General features: G+C 43.6%; 1 protein-coding gene across 7 annotated transcripts in view; it reads right to left on the minus strand.

Annotated features, from left to right (window-relative positions):
• Window positions 1–17,127, minus strand: part of dennd1a (DENN/MADD domain containing 1A) — a 66,199-nt gene that overhangs the window by 9,331 nt on the left and 39,741 nt on the right. For 4 of the 7 annotated variants that reach the window (XM_028972960.1, XM_028972956.1, XM_028972958.1 and 1 more), the window contains exons 10-19: window positions 14,554–14,654; window positions 11,786–11,831; window positions 10,687–10,788; window positions 8,051–8,176; window positions 2,620–2,721; window positions 1,703–1,790; window positions 1,316–1,356; window positions 1,174–1,245; window positions 468–524; window positions 10–234 (exon numbers count right to left, since the gene is read on the minus strand). In XM_028972960.1, coding sequence (XP_028828793.1) covers window positions 10–234; window positions 468–524; window positions 1,174–1,245; window positions 1,316–1,356; window positions 1,703–1,790; window positions 2,620–2,721; window positions 8,051–8,176; window positions 10,687–10,788; window positions 11,786–11,831; window positions 14,554–14,654 — 960 coding nt within the window. The remainder of the gene's footprint in view (window positions 1–9; window positions 235–467; window positions 525–1,173; window positions 1,246–1,315; window positions 1,357–1,702; window positions 1,791–2,619; window positions 2,722–8,050; window positions 8,177–10,686; window positions 10,789–11,785; window positions 11,832–14,553; window positions 14,655–17,127) is intronic. The other 3 variants (XM_028972961.1, XM_028972959.1, XM_028972957.1) reach the window with 1 other exon arrangement.

A 17,127-nucleotide genomic window follows, 5' to 3' on the forward strand; every position in this document is an offset into this window, starting at 1 on the left:
TCCCCTCACCTGTCCAAAGTGCACCGTGATTGGCCGGCGGTCCTCCCACGTGCGTGAGTCCTTGCCGTCAGCTGCAGGTGAAGCAGCGGCGTGGTGTCTCAGGGCATCCTCGGCGGCGGCTGCATAGCCATTTTCTGCCAGCTCCTGTAGGGTGGGGAAAGGAGAGATGGATGGCCAGGGCCGATCTTGGTGCAAGGTGAGGGGAAGAGAGGAGGCACTGCGGGGCATGGCCGACTGAGGTCAGAGGTTAAAGGTCAGCACAAGAGGAGAAAAGGTGCAGCAACAAATGAGGAGACAGGAGAGTCCTTCAGTGTACAGGGTTATTTCGACTGAGTCTTCACCACCAGAAAGGGTGTGTGTGTGTGTGTGTGTGTGTGTGTGTGTGTGTGTTTGTGTATGAGAGAGAGACAGCCTGTGAAAATTCTGGATCCAGGTCAAATCTGAGTGGCCAACCCAGAGCCACATACCTTCTGCTTTAGTCGACTCTTTACTTCTTTGATGCCCATCTTCGCATGATCTTTGGCCTGTAAACAAGAAGAGTGACTTTTTAAAACCGAGATCAAGAAACTGAACAACAGACACCCGGCGTGGTCAATTACAAGCTCACACTAGGCCCACTTTGACTGAAGGCTGGTGGGATGCCGTTCAGCAGTGGTGTACCAGATGCCCTCATCTATCAGCACGTAACTCGACATTCACTTCACATAAACAGCACAGTTCAAGAGTCATAGACACAGAGTCTAAAGCAGGTGCATCAAACATTAGTCCCGGAGGGGACAAGCCCTGCACAGATCAGTTCCGCCAATTTAATTCAAGAACTGTGTGCTAATAAGCACTCAAGTTGAATGAAAGTTTTGTTAAATCAGAGTAAACCCCAAAAATGTGCAGGATGAGTGCCATCCAGATACTTGCTATGCAACAATAAATCCATTCGTTTGCATAATTGTTCCACTGAAGCATAGTTGTTGCATGCTTTATCATCAAATATATCGGTGATTTTACATACTTAGCACATTTGCTTTCACTACAGTAATATCTTGAGCATGAGCCAGGGAACCCCACACTAATTTAGTAATGAGGCAGGGAACACATGCAAACCGTGGCTGCACACTCTGATAGTTCAGCATGGCAATCTGGCAGCGATATGGTTCGCAATCTGCACATTACACTTACAAACTTGTAGACAGTTTTCATTGCCGGGTTTGCCTTGGTCTTCACGGTGTTGAATATAGCACCACCCCCTTTCTGTTGGAGAAACAGATTCTATAGTCTGGAATGCTGGATCATCTATTTTATAATTCCACTCATAACTAACCTTTACAGTCAGAAGCCACTGGTGGTAGGTTTTGTCACTGCCTGAGGAGAAAAGTAAATTATAGTTTGAAAGTAATGTGAGACTATGTAGAATGCATTTAAAGAGATCCCTGAATTAAAAGAACCCCTTAAGGGTTAAGAACGTAGCACAAACGATTTCTAACTGAAGAGACAACAAGATTTGAGAATTTCTTTTTGTCTTCAGATTAGGAAACTACAAAAGACCTGTATGATTATAACCTCTTAACAATCTGTCATTTAAACCAAAACTAGGATTCAACAGCATAAATTTATGTTTATTTATTTAATTATAAAAAAAATATTGAACAACTGTAGCAAATTAAACCTCATATGTGAAGACGGATTATCGTATAAAATTGACTCTCACCAGCATACTCGCCCATATTAATCTCCTCCTCAAACACATCACTAAAACCCTGGCCAGAGTTCAACAGGTCCAGTCGGCCGTCTATAAACTATAAAGAGAAACAAGCAGACTGATTTAGAAAAAGCTCACAGACGCTGATGTGAAACAAATGGACCTGACATCATTAAGAATAATGGGGTGGGGGGGGATAAAGGCTGTGAGTAGCCCTTCACACAATGGTGCTAGCAGCTCTGTGGTTTAGTGTAAATATGAATATCATGAAAAAATGTTTGGCAATAGAAAATCTACTTTGGTTAAAATGTGTGGTAAACTGTGGGTGTTAATGTTAAGTGTGACGCATCGGAACATTTACATGTATGTTTACATTTACGGCACTTATTGGACGCCTTTATCGAGAGCGACTTGCGACATTAGTTACAGGGACAGTCCCCCTGGAGCAACTTAGGGTTAAGTGTCTTGCTCAGGGAAACAATGGTAGTAAGTGGGATTTGTAGTAATGGTAGTAAGTGGGACTGGGTTCATATGTGAACCCACTTGGCTGTGTAAATTTTCTATAAGTGAAAGTGAAGTGATTGTCATTGTGATACACTGCAGCACAGCACACGGTGACACAACGAAATGTCTCCTCAGCTTTTAACCTTTACCCTTGGTGAGCAGTGGGCAGCCATGACAGGCGCCCGAGGAGAAGGGTGTTCCTCAGTGGCACCTTGGCGGTTCCGGATTGGAACCAGCAACCTTCTGATTACGAGTCCGCTCCCTTACCTGCTAGGCCGCCGCTACCCTGTTTACTGTCCTCATCAGAAATAAATATGGCACAAGACCCTTGTATAGAAACACACCATATTTGTCTGTGTGTTTTAGAAGGAGATTCTGAGTGAGTGAATGGGTGAGTGAGTGTATAAAACACAGTGTATGACCTGTTTAAAAAGCTGCAGCTGGATGGCGTTCAGCACGAACTGCCTCATAGCACTCGAGCGGTGGCTAACAAACGCCTCTTCACTGAATGTGATTGGTTCCCCCTAGAGACACAAACACACAACATTCTTATCACAATTTCGAACAGGCTCTGTGCATCTGGATTACCACTGCAGTGAATTAATTCCTGGAAAGTGTATTTATGATTAACGTCGTGTATTAAGAGGTAAAATCACTTCTCCTTACAAGAAATCTGTCAAAATAAAGAATTATGAAAATAAACAATTAAATGAAGCTGTTTTAAGATGAAAGTCACTTTCAGTTCTCTCTCTCTCTCTCTCTCTCACACACACACACACACACACACACACAGTACAAATACATAAAACATAAATACAGACTTGTACTTAATTACTATGCATGCTCAAACGTATTGGAAATCTTTACTCACACACATCTATTCCGCACAGATATACTCAGCATATCATTACTATCAGTAACAAGCTTATTCCTCTAGACACTGTATATAGGCTCTTTGATTTGATATGATTTTTTTTAACAAGCTCACACAATAAATAATTCGACATCCATCTAAATGCTCAAGGCCTCACACCAAAATGCTACATTAATATAATATAAGACCTGATGCTGCATTAATGTTCTCTCCATTTGATTATTTATCATAATCATTCATAAAACTTGAAACACACCCGAGACACACCATTAAATGTTAAACATGTGAGCCATTCTTGGAGCATCCAGTACACACCAGCAGGTGGCAGTGCTGCAACAGCACAGGAGGTCAAAGAGAGTTTAGACCTGACCCACACCCTTGCACTCTTTTTTCTAATACACAAAACCCCAGACTGCTAAAGATTGAAATAAACCAGTCAAATTCACACACATCCATTCCACAAAGCCACACTCCAAACCATGCGCATCCCAAATCAGTGCATGAGATTATCACAACACCTTACTGGAATAGTAAAAAGACAAGAGCTGTGTGCTGTGGGCTTTCTGGGGTTCGTGGAGTCCAGTGTGAGGGGGCAGTAAGATACCAGAGCCAAGTTGCAGCAAAAGGATTAAGCCGGGGAGCTCTGACCCAGTGTGGAGCCACTGACCCCAACCAAAGGCCATCCATGTGGAAGAGGGGCGCTGCTCTAGTGACTGCTACGCCACAGGTCCAACACCACAACCAGGACCCTGGCACTACCACTCCCTCCTTACAAAGGTTCTGAATGCATTAGCAAGCTACTAAACAGGGACATGATGGATGATGATGATGATGATGATGCAAAAAACATTGCAACAAAAATAAGGGGTGAGAGTAACCTTATATAAGTTAGTTATATAGTATGTTATATAATGCTAAACTTTTCTTTTTATATACAATATATTACACTGCTATCTTATTATGAGGCAAGCCGTATACAAAATAAAGTTAATAAAAATTATGTTTTTTAACATTTACCCGTACGTAGATGAAAAAGCATATTTAAAGATATGCCTATAGGAAGATTTGTGTTAATATTAAAGGTTGCATGAAAGTAGTATTCCCATCTAGAATTTCATTAGAAAACCTAATTCATTAAAAACATACATACACAACATTGTAATATGCGCTGCAAAATGAAACAATGAAAAACTGGGTTGTCTCAGAACAGTTTAGGTTCTTTTTTTTGGAACATGATGAGACCTGCATATGAAGTGTATGGTGGTCAGTGTGTATCGTGTGTAAGACTGCAGCTTTCAGCAGAACTGTATAGGCTTTGGTTCCTCCAGCTCAGCAAGTTTCTTTTTTTTTTTTCCTCTAGGATTTTTACTCAAGCATCCAATTATGCATCCTTAAACATTTAACACATGTAAAACTTTGCTGGATGTGCTAGAAAAGCAATACTGTACATCTGTGTGCATTACTCGCTCTCTCTCTCTCCCGTTCACTCTGTCCATCCCCTCCCTCGTCTGACTTTCTCTCGGTGCACATTTTCTCTGCGTTGTTCTCTATCAGCGTGCGAGTCTCATTCGGGTAATTAGCTGTCAGTGAGGAGGCTGCTAGCAGCTTAGCACTGTCCGCTCGCATCACGCTAATGAAACACAACCCGCTCAAAATGGCCCCCATGCATGTCTGGCAGAGAGATGGGTGAAGGAGAGAGAGAGGTGGGGGGGAAGGAAAGAAGACGAGAAAAAAGGGGGAGGATTGGGCCTATGGGCACTTCATCCTTGGAAGGTCATTAATGTGTTAATTCTACTAAGCACTGCACCACGGTGACATGAAATCTGCAGATATAGCCACTTTATGCACATTATAACCATAATTGAACTGAGAAAGAGAAACCATTTTTATTTAGACTGTAGAGTGCTTTTCATATTAACAAAAAGTTACAGGATATAAAAAGTGCAAAAAATATATGTTTTAGGAGAAGGACAGGGACACGCTGAGGAGTTACACACAATAATGAGCTACAGATATAAATATTTCACATAAAATGGACACACAATATACAGGCCAATTAATGGATGCAATAAATACATGCCACAAACACACTAAAACACACTGAAATGTAAAGACCTACGCACGTATATGACACACATACATATAAAACCATACACACACAAAATTAAGAACTTTGCGTGGACACAAAACACACATCTTGTTCAAGTACACAAACTGTGGCCCACACACACACACACACACACACACACACACACACACACACACACACACACACACACACACACAGGCCGGCCAAGCGGCTCATGCATGCTTGGCTGTCTCTAGCGGCAGGCGGGCTAAGCTGAAGCGGGAGCGAGCCAAGCCTCCTGAGGCTGCACAGGCTTGTCGTTTCCGCGAAGACGTTTATGAGGAAATGAGAAAAACAGATTTGAGCGCACGCTTGGATGCAGCCTGCCAGAGCGAGTGAGTGTTTGTGTGACATGGCCATGCATCGGGCCCTCACTACGCCCTGTCACACTACCCTGTCAGAGTTGGCTTTCTCTCTCTCTCACACACACACACACACACACACACACACACACACACACACACACACACACACACACACACAGAGCAATGTATCGTGCTTCCATTACACACTGTCACAATGAGCTGTCAGGGAGCATCTCCAACCTCACTGCTTCAAAGTGAGCAGTACATTACCCCAACTCACACACACACACACACACACACACACACACGGGCATGCATACACGCTCGGGCACACACAGTGTGAAGCCTCCATCTCCCACTCTATCCGTCAACACATACAAGTAAGTGCACACACTGTATCCCTCCACAAACACTAACAAAATCATCCTGAGCAGGCACACGCCCACACAGATACACACCAACCCTCACACACACAGGACAGAGTAGAGGCAGCCACATGGCACAGGTAAGCTGGGAGCTAAAGAGGCCTCATTACAGTAATGGGGACTGAGCGCTGCAGGTTTCATGGTCCTTCTGGGCGACGGGACCACCTGGCCAGACATTAGCACATTAAAAGCCCCGTCGTCCCTAATGGCCGAACGGAGATAACATTATTACCAGCGAGATGAGAGCCGCCATGCTGCACAGCATAGAAGTCATCCCTCATTACCTGAGCAACTGTGTATGCGTGCGTGCGTGTGTCTGTGTGTCAAATCTCAGGTAGTGAATTCTGAAATATTACAGCTGGTTTACGTCACGTACACTCTTTGCTTAGGATTATAAATAGATAAAAAAAAAAAACTGTCCTGTCTGAAAGGTCCCACAGACCCAATTTAAATACTACGCATAATTAAATACCAATTTACAGGTTCAACATTGAGCGGTTTAGCATTTATCAGCTTTGTGTGCTACATTGTCATGATAGCACACATGAATGTGTGCTATTAAAAAACAATTAAGATTTGACCATCATTGAGGGTTCATCTGCAAGCAGCAAGATGCAGTAACGTTACAAAAGAATGTCAAAACACACACAAAAACTCTATGTGCAAATCTATTTCTATTTCATTTGATATACAGATCAGGCAATACTTTTGTAGCCATATATACCATTAATTTAAGAGTTCTGAGCGTCTTCTGGCAACTGACTGCAGTGGCCTAGTATCCCTCCACCCGGCCCACACAACCAGACTCGCTGCCACAGCGATGCCAGATGCTGAGCCAAGTCGTGTTTTGCTCTGCGTCTCGCGAGCGCGCGCTCATCCCGGTGTACGGACATGTCTGTCTGACATTTCAGGAGTGTATCCGAGCATGAGTGAGGGGCCCAGAGCAGAGTGCCGTCAAATATAAACCCACACCCCCCCACCGCCCCAACACACACACACACACACACACACACTACCCCCTCAGCCTTTCTCTCATCATCCTTCTTCTTGGTCAGACTAATTGGGTCTGCAGTTCAGCCTTAATGACCACAAACTCTGTGCATGAGACACAACGAGCCGAAGTGAACGGGAGATAGGCAGAGCGACTGGAAGAGAGAGGGGTAGGAGATGACAGAAATCTTCATAGCTCTTAAAGATGTCGGCTAGTTAACGTATTTATGACTTGCTTGTTATCATGCAGCCTGACAATACAATTGTCCTGCAGAACACTTTTGCAAGAACCTCCACATCACTGCCATCCTGTCTGAGACACTCTCTTCTTGCAACATAAAACACTTATTTCTCTGTTGTGTTCGGATGGCCTTTTTATTTTAATTAAAGTCTGATGGCACCGGAGTCGGCTGATTTAGTGCCGGTCTCCCCCCCATTCCCCTGTACAGTGGGTGTTAGCACTGGCGTTAGCCACAGGGCATTGACAGATTGCGAGTGAGAGTACAGGGCTCCCATATGTGACAAGAGAACCAGCTGGGCCATTGTTGGGCTCAGTGTCCCCACTGCAGAGGGCCCTGGAGAGGGCCACATGGGGGGCTTTCTTCTCTCGGCTTCAGCACTGGGGGTCACAGGGATCTACATCGCTAATGCTATTATACATGCTCACCCCTGCTCCCACCTTCCCAGCATGCATTGGGTTGTGATTGACACCTATATTTGTTTTATTCATATCATCCTGTCTAAAATATGTAAATCCAACATTGAGATGATTTTAAAATAGATCCATTGGGCCAGACAATGTGCGGATCAGACGTTGACAACATATGGTAGAATATTTTAATAATCAGCTCGCTGTTTTCTTTCTCTGTTTTTCATGCACTCCACATTTATGCAGGTAGAGCATGCACTTTACTGTTAAATTCAAAAAGATACACAAGTGTCATAATAAGCCATTATAACAATAGCACATATGCAGAGATAGGAGATAAAGAACTGCAAAAAGCTCTGAACTGAACTGAAAGTGTTTTGTATTGCTTCTTTCCAGTTTAAAAGTACATCAACTCATTAACATATTTAGCATACAAGGTATCGTGTGTCTATTTATGTCATTGCTTATGACTTCTCTCTTACCGGTTCAATCTGCAATGCACTCCTGTAGCTGCCAAATAGTGCTGCTTGGGCTTTGAGGAAGGCTCTGGCCACCCCCTCGCCAGTGGTGGTGGACACTTTCTTCAGACGGTTCTTCAGTGATGAAACCTGCAGGGGAAGCAAGGCCAGTGAACGTATTGATAAAATCCTGTTCTTTTTGTTCTCAGAACACATTACGCCAGGGGATGTCAAAGTTGCGAGGCAGGGCACAACCACATATTGAAAGCATTAAACTCGAATGGCACTTTTATATTTCCTCTGTGAGGGTGATTTGTCACTTTAATTATTTTGTTAAATAAAAAGTTCCGGTTTTGTATGAAATAAAGTGGAGCTACAAAAGGGGCGCCCTGGATATAAAGGGAGCAACCACACACTGCTGAATAAAACCTCTATTGTGCAACGTAAATGTAGTTTTTGCATTATGTTCAAAATTCTTTGAGCGTGTTACAAACAGAAATGCTTACGGTGGAAGTAGGCTACCGCCAGACAGAGAGAGATCTGCTACAAAATTCTGACCCCTTCACGTTTCTGGAGACAGATGGGTTTACAGTAAGCCTCATCCACAGGGCTCTGCAGGGCTCAGGTACCGCACTGTCTGACCTCATCACTGCCCCATTCGTCAGTGGTATCTGCCTACAGAAGCGCGGAGAGGCAGTGGCTACGTTATTCTACATGAGCAAACATTTTGAGACGGCCGTTTAGGCTAATGTGGCTAAACGCGTGCCCATGAGTCCTGAAATAATACATCCGCTGCTCGCGTGCTCGCGCAATTCTGCTCCCAGTCATTAAGACCCCTGGCCATACCCAGTCAGTGAAAAGTCTTTAAAACATGGATGCAACTGAGCATGAACAATGTATTTCCTATATTTAAATAAATAGAAACAGGCTGGAATGATGAAACAAATGAGAGATCAATGTTGTATTTAGCTAACGATAAATACTAATAAAAGTGTCATTAATCAAGATCCTCTAGGTTATTCTCAAGCCACACTCCGTTCAGTCCTCTCTTCACAACTTCCTGCGTCTCAAAGAAAAAACCAGTCACAGAACTTACAAGGCACCCAGTCCCTCTAACGTATAGTCACAAAAAAGTCCATAGAGGAGAGGAAGCAGGGAGAAAAAGTAATGAAAAAGTCATAAATCAAGGCTTACGACTCTTTGAAAGCATGAGCAGAGCGAGTCTGACCAACAAGTCGGAACTCTCTTAAAGCTTTATGGCATTCCTGTGAGTGGTGGGGGCTCACTGGGGGGTATTTACTGGACCCACGGCCTCTGATGTGCCATGCCGATGCTGCATGCTGCCACTTTAATCACCGCAGGCTCCCGTTAAAGCAGCCCAGCGGCAGCAAACCACCAGGGCCAGCTTCAAGCCTGCCGAAGTCCAGTAAAAGCTCCGGGTGACTCATGACTCACGGAGCGGCCTGCAGGGTATCATGGTCACACGTCAACCCCAGTGGCTAGAAAAGGTCCTCGGGACAACAACTGAACAGTCGGCTGAGGTGCAGCCTGAGGCCCTTTTGCTTTTGCCCTGCAGAACAGGTTCAGCGGAGCGGTCTCCTTCAATGAACAGCAGCAGCAGCCTTTCGGCAGCATTGAGCACGCTGCAAAACACTAATTGAATGTCTTTTCCCCCTCTGCCGAGCAGCCCAGTCAGCATCAATTAAACCTTTCCAAGGAAATACCTGGTAGATATCCCAATCTAACAAAATCCAGATAAATTCCTGTCTCTCTGAAGCACGTACAGTAGAGGATATTAAGACTGAAAGTAAAAAGTTGAGCTCGCTTTGTGTGTCACTGAGCCAAACCCCCCCCCCCCTTTTTTTTACGACACTGCTCCACCATTCAGGCTTTCCCAGAAATGACAGAAATATAAGTGATTCAGTCAGTCCCTAATTATATTATTCTCCATTCTACCCACAGAAACACACAAACACACTCCATCTAAGACTTCAAAGTAGATGGTGCCACTCAATCACTCAAAAAAAAAAAAAAAAAAAAAAAAAATCACTGTCCTGAATACCCATGACCTGCTAATCAATAACACTCACATACAAACAGCACACACACTCCTGGTGGGCGTCTCCGGGGCTGCAGTGTATTTGCCGGTGCGCCTCAGAGTGGATGAAAAGCAGCAGGGCTGGTGGCTCCACCTCCTCTGCCTCTTTGAGCAGCAGTGCAGCCTTTTGATCCGATAATTAAAAGGCCACTTCAGATGCAGGTGGCACGGATCGGGGCCCAGACCATCAGGTCTTGTGCACACTCTCTCTCTCTCTCTCTCTCTCTCTCTTCATACAAACAGACACCCACACACAGCTTGCACATGCTAACACTCCACTAAAAGGGTCCAGCTTTAATAAAAGCAACAAAAACACACTCGAGTTAAAAAGACAGTAACCCTTGAAGCTGTATCTTGACTGTAGACGCAAAAACATAAATAACAAGCAGTGGAGCAATGATCTGGCTTCAGGGTCGGTAATTTGGACTACTGTGCGGATGCCCATGAAGCTTTGTCACCGAGCTGACAGAAGCGCATGCAGTGGAGGGGCCACGGGTCGTGAATGGACAGAACAAAAAGCAGAACATTTAGAAGGTTAGTGCAGGAAAAATGCAACACTCACCACGTCATTCGGTAAACTCTGCAAGTCATCAAAGGGAGTCTCCAGAGTGTTGGTGTCCACGTTAAGCACCACAATGTCGTCCAGGGCCATGCTCCTTACCTTCTGTACAGAAAAAAAAGGAACAAAACGAAGCAATGAAAAAAATTGCTCTTTTTTGCCCCATTTAAACCAACTCCAACTTCCCTGGTCACACAACACTTTTCTGGACACATGACCCATGATGGCCAATTTCTATGACCTCTCATGGGAGAGCCACATTGCCACTACCATGATCTCTCTTCTCACCACAATGGCCCCTACACCAACCTGGTATCCAGAATGCTCCAACCAACACACAGGCAGTGGCCTTTGAATTAAAAAGACCCCCAAAGATATGCCAAGGACCGAGCCTGTGATTAATATATCATCATCAGTCGGTTATGGGGAATGATGGATCGAGAGGTTGTTAGAGCGACGTGACCTTTGAGCTGGGAAGAGAGACAAGAAGCGAAAGCTAGTTGCAAGCTAGTCATTAATCATCCTCACAGCCTGTGGCGTATGGCCGAGAGATCAAACCTCTGCTGGGCATTCGGAGCGCACTGAATGGCCTTTAACGACTAAAGAAAAAGCCTAATAGGAGGCAAAGTACGGCTGCTCGGAACAAACACATGTGGATCGATGTGTGTGAATGCAGTCCATCCTCACAATTAGGGTGTCTTTGTCCGAGTCGTGTTTCACACCCACAGCTTTGCCTCATATAGGCTATTGCACTGTTAGAAGGGCTGTGTGTGTGAATGTGGAAGTTGCTTTCACCTGCACTATTTGGATGGGTTAATGTATGATATAAATTAAGGAGGTGAGGGCTCCATCAGATGGTGCCATCAAAAGGTGAATAATAGAGCTGTACAAGCTCAACAAACTGTACCAGCACCTGATGTCATACATGAGCTTGGTGCAGCCACACATGTAATAAGTAGATGAGTTTGGGAAACAGCCAGAACACAGTCTAGTACTTGGGGTCTCGTTTGTGTGAATGGCACGACAATGCTAATCTGTCAATCAAACAGATCAGAAGGAACATACAGAATAAAAGGGGCATTGATGAATCATAGCCACTCACCTCCATTAGGCTGGAATGTACTCCAATGAGGTATGGCATGGGCGCACTGGGGAATAGAAAGATGAAACACATTTTCAAAAAAGTATAGATTATACTGTAGACTTTAATTACAGAAAACTGAAAAGAAACGGGGACTGTTCCCTAATATTTGACATTCAATAAATCGCCCATCAGAATGAATGAACTAAAGTGCTGAAAACCAGTATGAATGTTTGGTTTGGTCCCAACAATGGACAAATCCAGCGGACTTGGTCCCAAGATGCCTAGAGACACTCCTGTGTTAAAAGGTGATTCCAAGTGTATAGAACGGAGGGAAGTGGAAAGGAATAGACAAGACCTTGTGCTTCACTTTTGGGTGTGATTTATTGACGGGAGCAGGTTTAAAATTGCCAGAATGAGGAAGTAGGGTGCGCGAGGGCTGTCAATCATTGCAATGGGATTCCCTCATTATAAACTTTGTTTATGAAAACATCATTAAAGTACATCCACCAGGTGTCAGAAATAATGACGCAAACAAAAAGGGATGGGTGGGTAGTTAGTGTCTCCTCTCCAAGATATAGGTAGCAAGCAGTCCTTTCTTGTTTCCAGCTCTTCGTTTCTGTAAATCCAGGAGAATTTCTTGAAGTGACACAAGCAAACAGTCATAATATGTCTACATCCACATCTATTATGGAGCTGTGAAAATCTGGCCCTTTGCTGTAATTAATAAAACGACAATTAGGCACAGAAAAGTCTGTATCAATATTTTTACTGAAGACGTACGCTTGTCTACATTGGTGTGGTTATCCAAATAACAAAAACATGGAGCCACGAAAGTACATAGTTGCGTTCACTGCCTGTACTCTCAAAACAGCCTATCAATGAGCTTTATGGTCAGAGACCCAAACACCCCTCATCTACACGTAGTCCTTTAGGCTGCTGCATTTCTCCACTGCTTGGCTTCTCGTCTCTCTCTCTCTCTCTCTCTCTCTCTCTCTCTCCTGCCTTGGCCCCAGGCAGCAGCCAGAGGAAGTGGACTTGAGGGGAATTAGACGAGGCGACGTGGCTGAGCCGAGGGGAGATGTGGCTGACTGGGTAATGGTCAGAACAAGAAGGGGGGGGTGAGGGAACCTGTCACCCATCAAGGGTGCGATGGAGCCAGACCCGCAGCCCTTAATTAAGTGTCCTCGTTTCCATCTCCCACACAGTGACATTCAATTAAAATGCAGACTCCTTCAAGAAATTAAAAAATAAAAATTCCATGGATTGAGGAGAGGGCAGCAGGAGTGAGGAAGAGTTGAATGAATAAATAAATAAATAAATAAATAAACCGACCACGCGGGTGCATGTTTTGGCCAACACTAATTTCATTGTGCCCAATTATTCGTTGCTGAAGGGACATGCTTGAAGCTACGGAAAGGGGGCGACTGGGCCTGAGCAGAGACATAAACATTTTTTAAAGCCTGACATCAAATTAGCACTCCACCCTGCATGTCCTCCACCTCACTCACAAACCCAGCCAGCCAACCAGGCTACAGCACAGCCAGACAACACTCATGCACCCGTAGACAGAGAGCGTTAGATGAGTGATTAGCGGTTTTCCGTGGAAGAAAGAGAGAGTGATAATTAGCTTATTGCCTTCCCCACATCCGCTCCCCTCCCACACCGCCAACCTTATCTAGATGTGAACACCCCCATAATTAACACTGGTTGCTGGGAGATGAAAAACTCTGCTTGGAAAACAGCTTATGCTGAAACATACTGGCTTGTAAAAGTGCATTCATGATAAAAGTGCATTCATGCGGGTTGTAGCTCAATACTGAGGTCTGGGCAGGTCCAGTCATTCAGAAAAACGGTGACAATGGCTCTAATTACGAGCCAAATCCTCCAGTCCTCTCTTAATTAGTGTATCTATGGCCATTCCCGAGTTTAGTGTGACAAGAATGCCTATTGGTATATTGATGTGCAAAGACGGACAAGCTATAGCAACGGTTCAGCATGATTCAATAATCTGCAGAATCTAAACAAGGTGCTCAAGACAGCTGAGGTTGCGGCTTCATTTTCTCCCCTTTTGTGGTTTTGATAATTCACTTCCCTTCTCAGATCTGTAAGTGTTTCTTTTCCTTTCACACCTGCCTTGACAACAGGCAAACCATTAAACCAAGGTGTTGTCCTCAACATCTCTGTCTTAAGAGACCGATATGCTCTGCTGCTAAAAACCACCAGAAAGAAGAGCAGAAGCATCAAAGGCATAAATATTAATATAAAGTGGGGCAGTGGTGGTCTCGCTTTAAGGAAGCGGACCTGTAATAAAACGGTTGAAGGTTCAAATCCCAAATCACCAACTCAGGTCCTCTTGGACAAAGTCCCCACACACCGCTCCCTGGGCACATTTCATGGCTGCCCACTGCTCACTCACTAACAATGACGTGTTAAATGACAACACCATGTAAAGTACTGTATAGTGCTGCAACTGAGATAACAAAAATATGTGATTCTTAAATGCAAAACCACTCACAGCTGCAGTTTTTAGAAATGTAAAATATTTTTTGAACAGTTCAGTGTTCAAACAAAATGTCTTTTCCCAAATAGAACAAGCATCTACCTACAGCTTTCTTCATTTCAAATGAACACACTGACAATGTTCAGCTTCCGATTTTTCCAGTGGTGATTTCAGTTTGTATGCTACTGCAGGAAACATTTTTTCTCAACCGCTTTAAGGAGCACAAGGGTTCACCTGAGAATTTCATGTGGAAGAACAATTGCAGCTGGTGCAGCATAGTACTCACCAGCAATAGTCGATCAAGTGCTGTGGAAGAACAGGAATGTAAACATGTTGCCAATACATTGGATACAACATGGCCGCCGCTCCATGAACACAAGCCGTTAACTAGGAGAAAGAAAAGGAGACAGTATGGTTACACAAAAAATTTGTTTTACAAATGCACTATCTAATCTGTGGTGATTATGGACGAATTTTGAAGAATGTAGTGCAAGATTGGACTGTAGATTGTTCCAAAGTTCCACCTTTTTTTGTTTCATGACTACTTTGTTCACTTTTGTTATCGTCAAAATCCGCTTCATGAGATTCTCATTAACATGAGTGAAGGATAAGAAAGTGTTCAGTGTAAACCTTGTGGATGTTGGAAAAATTTTTTGCCTGGTTTATTTTTTATTTTTTTTTATTGTTTGTTTATTACATAACCTTAAACTATTTAGAGATTAAAATAAGGATGAAGATGCCTGGATCAAATTTGCCTGGATAACAATTAGTACAAAAATAGTCACTGTACTGCTGAACATTCCACAATATGCCTTTTATTTATGATTGTAATGACTGATTGCATTGATGAATTGATGAAAATGTAAGCAAAATGAATTACCACTGTACTAATATATCTAGTCCATATTGGTTTCATGATAATAATTCTACCATGTGCTGATGCTTGTCCTGGTGCTTTTTCAAAACTCAGTGGCACATTTGCATGTTATAAAATTCTTCTTCTATAACTTCAACTTCTTCATACATACCATCCATATATATAACTAACAGCTCACATGGTGTGAAAAGCCAGAGGAAAATGATGAAAGATTCCACACATTCCTCAAAAATGCCATATCTTTCAGCATATGCACAAAATGTCCCACACCTTTCTCCTTCATAAATATTAAATGCTGTTTATACCTCTCTCCTTAAAAAAAGAAAACCAAACATTTCAAAAAACCAAACTTCAAACAAATGCTAATTCCACCCAGAGCTGTGATTACAGCTTCAGTGTCTCACATTAGACTGTGCGGACATGACATAAACCAGGATGTTTGTCAGAAAGCCTCATATCGCTGCTCGTCACGGTGCTCATAAACCTCAAAAAAATGAGCAAAAAATTAAAATTGATGACACATGCCTTCTGATAAAACCCGTGAACGGGAGGTACATTTTAGACCCACAGCTGTGTGACAGAGGTCTTGTAGACACACTGGCACACTGCCTTCAGACCCGCTTGTGATGTCATCCCCCTTTCCCATAAACCCTCACCACAGGGCGCAGGACAAACAGTGTGCCTGTGCGCATCAGGGGTTCAGGTCAAACAGTGAGTGGCCAGATTACTCAGGGCATCAAAGCAGCCCTGCTCTCCTCGGCAGAGCAAACTAATTACGCATGCCAGGAAAGACATTTAATTTCCGCCAGCGTTCGAACTGCAATTCTCTAACGCTGGTGTCATTCCTTCTTTACCGCATCCATGCAGCTTTGTGTGTCAGGTAAGAGGAATGCTGCAAACGACAGCATCCTCGTTGCTCTGATTCAGAGGGAAAGAGTATAAAGGCAGTTGTGTAGTAGCATGGCGGTGCAAATTTACATGCACATGCCTCAAAATAACACCGCTGGGTCCTTATATATACGCTTTAAGTGTGTTGCTATATTAAGATCTGTCAAATCTTACACAAATTATTTATCCCCCCTCTCCTCACCCAGTCAATCAAACTGGCCAGCTGCTGAAGATTTGAGAGTGCAAAAATGCAGCTTTTAATCGTATTATTATTTCTGGCAGGAAATAAAGGGGAAAAACAGGATCTGTGGCGGATCCATTCCAGTGGTGTCCCTGTCCTTCAGACAACGAGTGGCTGGCAGGGGGAGGGAGCCCTGGGGAACGCTTGTCACGGTCCTATCCAGGCATACCTGGCAGTCTTTCACGTCAAAAGGGGAACCGGCGTGGGATCCCTCAGATGAATGACACCCTCGTACAGAAGTAAAGCATAAACAACGTGTCCGACGAGACAGCATCCTTCTAGTTGCCTTCAGCTCTGTGTGAACACTGCTACCAGTATTAAAAATAAAGACTAAAAGAACTGAGCGATCTTTATATATAAATAATTAAATAAATAACACCGTCACCATTATAGACCCCACTAGATTTACAGGCTGAAACTAATGGGGGGTGGGAGTGGAGAAGGACTGAAACATAAAAATGGTCCCAGGTGTAAAGACATTAGCGTCTTTTACTTGGAATGGATGGACAAGACCACAATGCATTCACACGACACTAAAGGTGTAAAGTTACCCTTTCCCCAGGAAAATGCACTCACCGACATAACAAACCAATGTGCTCCAACAAAACGAAGATGTTCTTTAAGGAAGCATCATTAAAAGCCTGTTAGTCTTGCCTAGGATAAAGATGTCAGGGTACAGAGCGAATGTGTAAAAGTCATCCTAAGAATAAAGTACTTCACAAATTATCCAGCCTGTCAGAAGCCACTCTCCACACAAGAACCAAAACAAACAGTAAATAAAGAACAGCGCAATTCAAAAGAAGATGAATTTTCAGAAACAAACAAAAAAAAAAAAATTAATTCATAAAAAAAAA

Source organism: Denticeps clupeoides, chromosome 3 (assembly GCF_900700375.1).
Source record: "Denticeps clupeoides chromosome 3, fDenClu1.1, whole genome shotgun sequence".
Classification (NCBI taxonomy): Eukaryota; Metazoa; Chordata; class Actinopteri; order Clupeiformes; family Denticipitidae; genus Denticeps; species Denticeps clupeoides.